This window comes from Penaeus monodon, chromosome 10 (assembly GCF_015228065.2).
Source record: "Penaeus monodon isolate SGIC_2016 chromosome 10, NSTDA_Pmon_1, whole genome shotgun sequence".
NCBI lineage: Eukaryota > Metazoa > Arthropoda > Malacostraca > Decapoda > Penaeidae > Penaeus > Penaeus monodon.
In genome coordinates, this window is record NC_051395.1 from 51,411,441 (window position 1) to 51,421,440 (window position 10,000).

Consider the following 10,000-nt stretch of genomic DNA (forward strand, 5'->3'; position numbering starts at 1 on the left):
GATTATAGATAGTATTATTAAAAAAAAATCGCAGTTTAATCTTGATAAAAAAAAGTAAAAAAAAATAACTTTTTTTTTCTTCTTTCTTTTCTCTTTTGTTTTCCCTCCTCCTCTCCCCTTTTATTCCCTTCTCCACTCCGCCTTTCCCTGTTCTTTGCGTTCGTCTCTTCCCTCGTCTTTTATTCTCCTCTTTCTTCCCTCTTCCTCTTTCTTTCGGTCTTCTCACCCACTTCCCTTCTCCTCTGCTTTTTATTCTTTTATCAATCATTCCTGTATCTCTCCTTTATTCTCCCCTCTTTCAATCTGTTTCTCTCTTTCTGTTCCTTTCATTCTATCCCACTCATCCATCTTCATTCCTCAAATTCCCCCTTTATCTCTTCTCCTCTCCTCTCCTTCCTTTCTCTATCTCCCCATTATCTCCCTTTCTCCTTCTCCCTTCTTCCTCCTTCCCGCCTCCTCTCTGTCTCTTCCCATTTTCTCTTTCATCTCCCTTCCTTCTTCTCTCCCTTCCATCTCGTTTTCATTCCTCCGTCTCCTCTCCCTTCCTCCTTCCATCTCCCTACCTCCCCCCTGCCTCCTTTTCCCCTTAACTTCCCCTCTATCTCTCGTCTCCCTTTGCTTCTCCCTTCTCTCGCTTCCACTTCTTATCTCCCCTCCTTTACCTCCCTCTCCCTTCCTCTCCCCTCTATCCCCGATCTCCCCTCTCCTCCCACACCCCCTTCCACCTCCCCTCCCTCCTCTCTGTCTCCTCCTGCCACCCTCCCCTCCCTCTCCCCCTTCCCCTCCCTCCCCCTCCATCTCACCCCCACCCCATATTTTCCCTCTCCATCCTTCTCCCCCTCCTTCCCCCTCACCCCTACCCCATCCTCTTCCCCCTCACCCTCACCCCCACTCCACCTTTTCCCTCTCCCTCCTTCCCCCTCACCCTCACCCTTACCCCACCTTTTCCCCCTCCCTCCTTCTCCCCTTCCCACCCCTCCTCCTCACCCCTACCCCATCCTCTTCCCCCATTCCCCCTCACCCCCACCCAACCTTTTGACCCCTCCCTCCCCCTCCTCCCTTCCCCCCTCCTCCCCTCAAAAGGCTGGCGGCGAGAAAGTCGTCGAGAAGTTCAGCGAGAAGGAAGGTCGTCGATTCAAAGACCTCATGAGTCGTAAGTCACCCCCCCCCCCCCCCGCTGAGTCATCTGTTGCCGGACCCCCACTCAGGACGCTGGCAAGTTATAATGGTTATTATGGACTTCTAAATTTGTTTTTATTTTTATTTTTATTTTTATTTTGTGTTGTTAGTTGCGTCCGTTTTTTTATTTTTATTTTTAATGAATGATTGTTTTGTTTTGTTTTATAATTGTCGATGTTCTAAACCAATGTCAGCGGGTTTACGTACTGTCCCCTTTAGCTTGTAGTGTGTTTTGTTACGTACAGATGGCTCCACGTGTGCTCAGCCGCCAAGGAGTCTATCAGTAGGGCCTTAAGACCGATCCTGATTTCCCCATTCCTTGAATTGGCGGGAAAATGTGTTTTTTCTTTCCAGTACTATTAATATTATGGTTATCATTCTTATTGATATTATGATTATTAAACTGTTATTATGATATTAATGACATCAAAGGCAATAGAATAATAGAAATGAAGGTTTCAAAAATTGAAGGAAAAGGGTAAACAGATGTGATAGGTAAGATTAATAGTCGACTCCTTGGTGACTAAGCACTTGCAGAGCCATCTATGTGTGAAGATAATAAATAAACTTTTATTACAGTGGGCATGGCATTATAATCTTGCAAAACCCGTTCATTAGGCTAATTGTTGTAGATATGACCCCCACTTAACGCTGTCAAGACTCTCCCCTTCTCTTATTAAAGATTTATATATATATATATATATATATATATATATATATATATATATATATATATTTATATTTTTTTTTTTTTTTTTTTTTTTTTTTTTTTCTTATATTAACTGTGCTTTTGATGTGATTGTTTTGTTTTATCATTATTGTTTTTTCTGATTGTTGTTGGAATTCGGTTATTAAGTATTCATTATAATTATTATTATTATTATTATTATTTTGATTATTATTATTATTATTTTCATTGATTGTTTGGCTGTTTTTTTTTTGTTTTTTTTTGTCTGGTTGATTGATTATTTTGTTTCGTTATTGTTGATTTCTCGGATTGTTATTTTTTTTGTTTAGTTGTTTGCTTGTTTTGTTTATTGTATTATTATTTTCTTTAAAAGTTATTGTCTAGATATATATTTTTTTTTGTCTCGCGTTTGCTTTACAATGATTTGCATTTTTTGCAGTGTGCGTAATCTGTGAATCCTTATAGCCATCAACGACCAAGCACACACACACACACACAACACTCGTGCGCGCGCATATGTATATATATATATATATATATATATATATTATATATATATGTATTATATATATATATATATATATATATATATATATATATATATATATTGTCATGCGATGTACTAATCTTCTTTATTAAACCAAAAGGTTAATTTTAATGTCTAATCTATTTTGTCTATCTCCAGTGATATATTTTTCTACGTTGTCTCCTGTGTTAAAATTCTGGTTATATATATATAGTATATATTATATATATATATCTAATATATATATATATATATAGTACTATATTATATATATTATATATATATTATACACACACACACACACAACACATATATACATACCATACATATACCTATATATATATATATATATATCTATATATATATATATAATATATAGATATATACTATATATACAATATATATATATACTATATATATATATGATATATTATTATATATATATATATATATATCTATATATAATATTTTATCACTGATTGTTTTTACTGGTAGTGCTTATGCTGAGTGAGAGTGGGATAGATTAGATAATATATGATAATAGACAATAGAGGAGAGAGAGAGAGAGAGAGAGAGAGGACGAGAGAGAGAGAGAGAGAGGATATAGAGAGAGAGAGAGAATGAGAAGAGAGAGAGAGAGAGAGAGAGAGAGAGAGAGAGAGAGAGAGAGAGAGAGAGAGAGAGAAAACGTTTATTGCAGGTAAAAGTCTTTTATGAAATGTTCCGAAAACAAAAGATTTACAATTACCATGACATTTGTTTATTTCATTGCCGATTGATATAGATTTTTTTTAGATTTAATTTAGCATGGCCTGATAACTTTGTAGTCTGGCCTCTCTCTCTCTCTCTCTCTCTCTCTCTCTTCAGCCTCTCTTCTTCGCTCTCTCTCGCTCTCGCTCCGCTCTCTCCTCTCTCTTTGTCTCTCTCTCTCTCGTCTTTCTCTCTCTCTCCTCTCTTTCTCTTTCTCTCTCTCTCAGCTCGTCTCTCTCTTCTCAGATCCTCATTTCTCTCCTCTTTCTCTCTCTCTCTTCTCTTCTCTTTTCTCTCTCTCTCGCTCTCATCTCTCCTCCTCTCTCTCTCTTTCTCTCTCTCGTCTCTCTCTCTCCATCGCTCTCCTCTCCTCTCTCTCTCTCTCTCTCTCGTTCTCCCCCACCTCTCTCTCACCTCATTCGTCTCTCTCGTCCCTCTCCTCTCTCTCTTCAGCTCTCCTCTCGTCCGCTTCCTTCCACTCTCACACTCATCTCTCTCCTCTCCATCCTCCGCTCATCTCCTCCTTCTCCCTCTCTCTCCTCCTCTCTCCTTCTCTCTCTCTGGTCTCTCTCATCTCTCTCTTCTCTCTCTCTCTCCTCTTTCTTCTTCCTCTTCTATCCTTCTCTCTCTCTCCATCTCATCTCTTTCTCTCTCTCTCTCTCTCCTCTCTCCTCTCTTTCTCTCTCGTCTTCATCTCTCTCTCTCTTTCATTCTCTTTCTCTCTCTCTCCTCTCTCTCTTCTCTCTCTCATCTTTCCTCATTTTCCACTCCTAATCCTCCCCCCCCCTTCCTTCGCCTTCCAGTTCTCATAATCTCTTTCCTCTCACTCTTTTCTCATCCATTTTCCTTAATCCTTCTTTCTGCTTTCCCATCTCCCTCTCTTTTTCATTTATCATCTTATTTTTCCTCTTCCTCCACTGCTTCTAATCATCTTTTTATTTCTCTCGTTATTTACTCCTTTCATAATTTTTTTTTCGCCTTTTCTTATCTCCTTTTCTTTATTGTTAGTAATTCTCTTTTCCTTTTTCCTATTTTTACCACTTTCTTTCATTCATCCCTTTCTCTCCGCTTCCTCTCTCCCTCTCTTCCTTCTATCCCCCATTTTCTTCCTGTTCTCTCTCTTCCTCTCTTTATTTTTTCATCCTCCTATCCCCCATTTTCTTCCTGTTCTCTCTCTTCTTCTCTTTCTCTCCTCTTCCTCCCATCCTCCATATTTTTCCTTCTCTCTCTCTTCCTCTCTTTCTTTCCTCCTCCTCCCATCCTCCATTTTCTTCCTGCTTGCTCTCTCTCCTTCTTCATCATCGTATCCATCTTTTTTCTTCCCTATTTCTCCTCTCCCTCTCTTCATCATCCATATCCCTTCTCCCTCTTTCTTCCAATCCTCCTGATCCTTCTCTCTTTCCCTATCTTTATCCACTTTCTTTCATAATCTTTCCGTTTCCTCATCCTCCTATCCTTCCCTTTCTTTCACTTATCCCCACTTCCTCATTCCCTGATCTTCCTAATCCGTCTTCCTTTTCCTATCTTTATCCATTTTCTTTAATAATCCATCTCTCCTTCCTTCCTCATCCTCCAACCTCTCTCTCCCTCTCTTTATCTTCCATAACCCTCTTCCTCCTTCTTCTATCCATCTTCCTCTTTCCTCCTTCCTCCTTCCTCCTCCTCCTCCTCCTCCTCCTCCTCCTCCTCCTCCTCCTCCTCCTCCCTCCTCCTCCTCTCATCCTCCTAATCTCCTCTCACTCCTTCCTACTCTACTCCTCCTCCTCCTCCTCCTCCCTCCTCCTCCTCCTTCCCTCCTCCTCCTCCTCCTCCTTCCTCCCTCCTCCTCCTCCTCCTCCTCCTCCTCCTCCTCATCCCCTCCCCACCCCTCCCCTCCCCTCCTCCTCTCAACCTCCTCCTCCTCCTCCCTAATCCATCCTCCTCCTCCTCCTCCTCCTCATCCTCCTAATCCTCCTCATCCTCCCCCAGACTACGGTGACATCAAGGATAACGCCGATTGCGCCGAGGACCTCGACTTCGTGATCGGCGAACTGAAGGATTACATCGGCGAGGATAACATTCCGAATCATTCCGACTTTCTTGGAATTTACGGCCGGGTGAGTCTTGCGGGGGGGGGAGGAGAGGGGGGAGGGGGAGGGGGGGGGAGGGGGGGAGGGAGGGGAGGGAGGGGCGGAAGGTGTTTGTGTGTGTTTGTGTGTAGTGTGTGTGTGTGTGTGTTTGTGGGTTTTGTAGTGTGTGTTTGTGTGTGTTGTGTGTGTTTGTGTGTGTTTGTGTGTGTGTATGTGTGTGGTGTGTCGGGGAGGTGGTGTGGGAGGAGGGCGAGGGGGAGGGGGAGGGAGGGAGGGATGGGGAGGGAGGGGGAGGGGAGGGAGGGGGGAAGGGGAGTGAGGGGGAGGGTAGGTGGAAGGGGTGGGGGAGGGAAGAGAAGGGTGGGAAGGGGAGGGGAGGGGTGGGGTGGTGGGTGGGGTGAGGAGTGCAAGTGTGTGGTGTGTAGTGGATTATAACTAAGAGAATAGGTGTAGTCAAAGTGTGAGAGATTGTACACTTACCGTACTTACAGATGATCACACACACACACACATGAACACGCACACACAGACACACACACACACACACCACACACACACACACACAGCACACACACACAGAACACCAACCACAGACAAACCCACCCCCCCACACACACAGACAAACACACACACACACACACACACACACACACACACACACACACGCACACACACACAAACCAATAACACTGAGTACATACCACAAACACGAAAACAATATTTCGTACAATTTGATTTTGTGTCAAACAGTCTACACCAAGACTATATCCCACAAACATATCAATAACATCATAATAATATCATCAATAACATCATAATGATATCATCAATAACCCGCCGTCACAAATTACAATATTTAGCCGTGCGTTTATATCAGATTGATTGCGTCATCTTCTCGTTTCATTTACTGTTCCTAGATGGCGTTACTGGCGCCTGCTTTCACGCGAAGCCTAATTGCTTTTCAACATTTTCTAGTCGAATGTGTAGCCTCTGCCAATAAATCTACGGTGTTTCGCATTCTCTTTAGTATTCAGTGATAAAACGTAATATGATTTTGCATGATATATGACTTATATTTTCATTTTTACCATGTACGGTTAATTAGTCCAGAATACTGTATGTCGAATACATGTAAAACTCTGTAATCACTTAATACGAAAAATATCTCATCACTTTTTTTTTCTTTTCTCTATCTATCTTTCTTTAAAGATGTAGAATCTATACACACGATAAAAAAAATAGAATAACGAATAAATACCAGGTAATAACAATGAAAAACGAAATCATGACGATAACAATAGACTAATGATAATAGACAGTTACATGTCAATAATATAATAATAATAATAATTATAATAAAATAACAATTCTACATCAATGGTAATACATTCATAATAACAGAATAAAAAATTCATGAAAAATAATGATGAATTGATAATAATAATATCTTTTTATGAACACCTTTATGAAAATCGCATTGCTTTTCCCACTTCACTGGACTACGGAAAGTCAATATCAAATATCCTCTTTGAAACTCAGATGAAAAAATTTTCGAACAAAAAAAAGGAAAAAGGAAAAAGAAAAAAAAATTTTATGAAAAGGAAACGGATCAAAAACACACAGAAACCAAAAAAAAAACACAACAAAAAAAAAAAAACAAAAAAACAGAAAGAAACCGGGGAAAAAAAAAAAAAAAAAAACAAAAAAAAAACAAAAACATGAGAAAAAAAAAGAAAAAAAGAAAAAAGGGAAAGGGGGGGAAAAAGGAAATAAAACAAAAAAACAAAAAAAAACAAAAAAAATAACGAAACAAAAAGGAAAAGCAAATAAAGGGGGATATGGGGGGGAGGGGAACCGGGGAATGGGAAGGGGGGGGAAAGGAAGGGGGGAAAGGAAAAGGAAAAATTTTCTGGGGGAAAAAATTGAGAGGGAAAAAGGGTTGTTTCGAAGGGCAAAAAGAAAAAAAGGGAAAGAGATGAAATGAAATTTTTAGACCGGGAGGAATTGGGAAAAATGAGGGGAAAATGAAAATTTTGGGGGAAAAATAGAAAAAAACAGTTTTTTTTCCTAAACCAAGAGAGAAAAAAAAACAAGATAAAAAAAAAGGAAAACGAAAAAAAAAGGGGGAAAAGGAAAAAAAGAAACAAGGAAAAAAGACAAGATAAGAAAAGGGGAAAGAATAATAAAGGGGAAATAAATTAAAAATAAAAAAAAAAAAAGGGGAAAACTTCAATAAAAACAGAAAAAAAAAGAAAAATAATGTAGAAGGAAAAAAAAGGGGGAAATGAAAAGAAAACGAGTTTTATTTTTGGAAGGAGGGGAAAAAAATACCCGAAACGAGAAAAAGGAAAGAAATTTTAAAAAAATTTGGGTAAGGAAAAAAACAGAAAAGGAAAACCAAGAAAAAAAAAGGAAGAGTTTTCCCCGGGAAAAAAGAGGGAAAGGGGTTTTAAGAGGGAGGAAGAAAGGGGAGGGGAGGGAGGGAGGGAGGTGGAAGGGAGGGGAGGGAGCGAGGGAGGGAGGGAGGAAGGGAGGGAGGGAAAGAGAGAGGGAGTGGAGGGGGGGGAGGGAGGAAGGAAGGGGGGAGGGAAGGAGGGGAAAGGGGGAGGAGGAGGTTATAGAGGGAGGAAACGGGGAGGGGAGGGGGGGGGGGGAAAAGGGAAAGGAAGGAGGGAAAAGGGAGGGAAGGAGGGGAATTTAAATGAAAAAGGAGGGAAAGAGGGGGAAAAGGGAAAAGGGGAGGGGGAGAGGGGAGAGAAAGAGGGGGGGAGAGAGAGAGAGAAGAGAGAAGGGGGAAGAGAAGGAAAAAGGAGAGAGGAAAACGAGGGGAAAAGAGAGAGAGAGATGGGGAGAGAGGGGGGAGGAGGGGAGAAGAGGGGAAAGGGAGGGGGAGAGAAAGAGGGGAGAGAAGAGAGGAGAGATTAAGAGAGGGGAGAAAAAAGGGGTTTAGAAAAGGGGAGGAGGAGAGAGGAGGGGGAAAAGGGGAGAGAAGAGAGAGAAGAGAGGGGAGGAGAAGAGAGAGAGAGAGAAGAGAGAGAGAGAGGAGAGAGGGGGAAAGAGGGGGGAGACGGGGAAGGGGGGGAAGGGGGGGAAGGGAAAGGGGGGAAAGGGGGGAAAAGGAGAGGGGGGAAATGAGAGAGGGAAAGAGAGGGGGGGAAAAAGGGAGGGGGAGGGGAGAGAGAAAAAGAGGAAAGAGAGAGAGAGAGAGAGGAGAAGAAAAGGGGAGAGGGGCCGAGAAGGGGGAGAGGGGGGGAACGAGAGGAGAGAAAAGGAGAGAGGGAGAGAGAAAAAAAAGAGAGAGAGAGAGAGGAGAGAGAGGAAAGAAGGAGAGAAAGAGAGAAGAGAGAGAAAAAGAATAGGAGAGGGGGGAGGAGAGGGAAAGGGGGAGAAAAACCCGAGCGGGGGGAAGGGGAGAGGGGAGAGTGAGGGGGAAAAGGAGAGTTTGAAAGAGGGGGGGAGAAAAGAGGGGGAAAGAGAGGGGGAGGGGGAGGGGAGAGAAGAGAGGGGGAGGGAGAAGAGAGACAGAAATTAAAAGGAGAGAGAGAGGAGAGGGGGAGATGAAAAGGGGAAAAGCAGGCAGAGAGAGGGGAAAAGAAAAGGAGGAGGAGAAGAGAGGGGAGAAGAGAGGAGAGAGAGAGAGAAAAAGAGAGAGAGGGGGGAAAACCGACAGGAGAGGAGAGGACGGGGATGGGGAAGCGAGAGAGAGAGAGGGGGGAGGGGGAGAGAAGAGAGAAAAGGAGGAGGAGAAGAGAGGGGGGAGGGGAAGATAGAGAGAGGAGAGAGAGAGAGGAAAGAAAGGAAAAGAGCGAGGAGAAAGAGGACGAGGAGAAGAGAAAAGAGATAAAAGACAGAGAGAAAAACGAGGAAGAGAGAGGAGGAAAGGTGAGAGAGAGAGGAGAGAGAGAAAAAGGGGAAAGGAGAGAGGGGGGAAAAAAGAGAGAAAGGGGGAAAAGGAGAGAGGAAAGGGAGAGGAAAGAGAGAGGGGGAGAGAGGAGGAAAGAGAGAGAGGGGAAAAAGGGAGGGAGGAGAAAAAAAGAGTTGAGAGGGGGAAAAGAGGAAAAGAGAGAGAGAGAGAGAAAAGAGAGGGGAAGAGGGAGGGGGAGGGGAAGGGGAGGGGGGGGAGGGGGGGGAAAGGAGAAGGGAGAAGGGGGAAGGGAGAGGGGAAGGAGGGGGAAAAAGAGGGGGAAAAAAGGGGGGGGAGGGGGGAAAAGGAGGGAAGGAAGGAGAGGAAGAGAGGAAAAAAGGGAGGGAGGGGAGGGGAGGGGAGAGAGAGAGAGAGAGAGAAAAGAAGAGAAAGAGAGAGAGGAGAAAAGGAGAGAGAGGGGAGAGAGAGACCGGGGGAAAAGGGAAGAGAGGAAAGAGAAAAGGTTTAAAGGAGGAGAAAAGAGGAAGAGAGAGAGAGAGAGAGAGAGGAGGGGAAAGGAGTAATGAGGGGAGAGAGAGAGAGGGAGAGGAAAATGAGAGAGAGGAAGAGGGGCAGGGTAAGAGAGAGAGAGAGAGAGAGAGAGAGAAAAAAGGGGAAAAAGGAAGAGAAAAAGAAGGAAAGAGAGAGAGAGCGAGAGGGGAAAATGAGAGAGAGAGAGAGGAGGAGAGAGAGAGGAAGAGGAGAGAGAGAGAGAGAGGGGAGAGAGGGGAGAGGAGAGAGAGGAGAGGGGGAGAGAGGAGAGAGAAAAGAGAGAGAGGGGAAAAGAGAGAGAGAGAGAAAAGAAGAGAGAGAAAGGAAGAGAGAGGGTGAAGGTGAGGGTGAAGGTGAAAGATAGATAGATAGATAGAGGGATAAAGTGAGAG

At 43.2% G+C, this 10,000-nt stretch overlaps 1 protein-coding gene across 1 annotated transcript in view; it reads left to right on the forward strand.

The window, feature by feature from the left end:
* LOC119578157 (histone-lysine N-methyltransferase SMYD3-like) overlaps positions 1–10,000 on the forward strand; it is a gene marked incomplete in the record, with an annotated part of 47,500 nt that overhangs the window by 17,919 nt on the left and 19,581 nt on the right. The window contains 2 exon segments of the mRNA XM_037925894.1: positions 1,084–1,153; positions 5,112–5,239. Of these exon segments, the coding sequence (XP_037781822.1) occupies positions 1,084–1,153; positions 5,112–5,239 (198 nt within the window).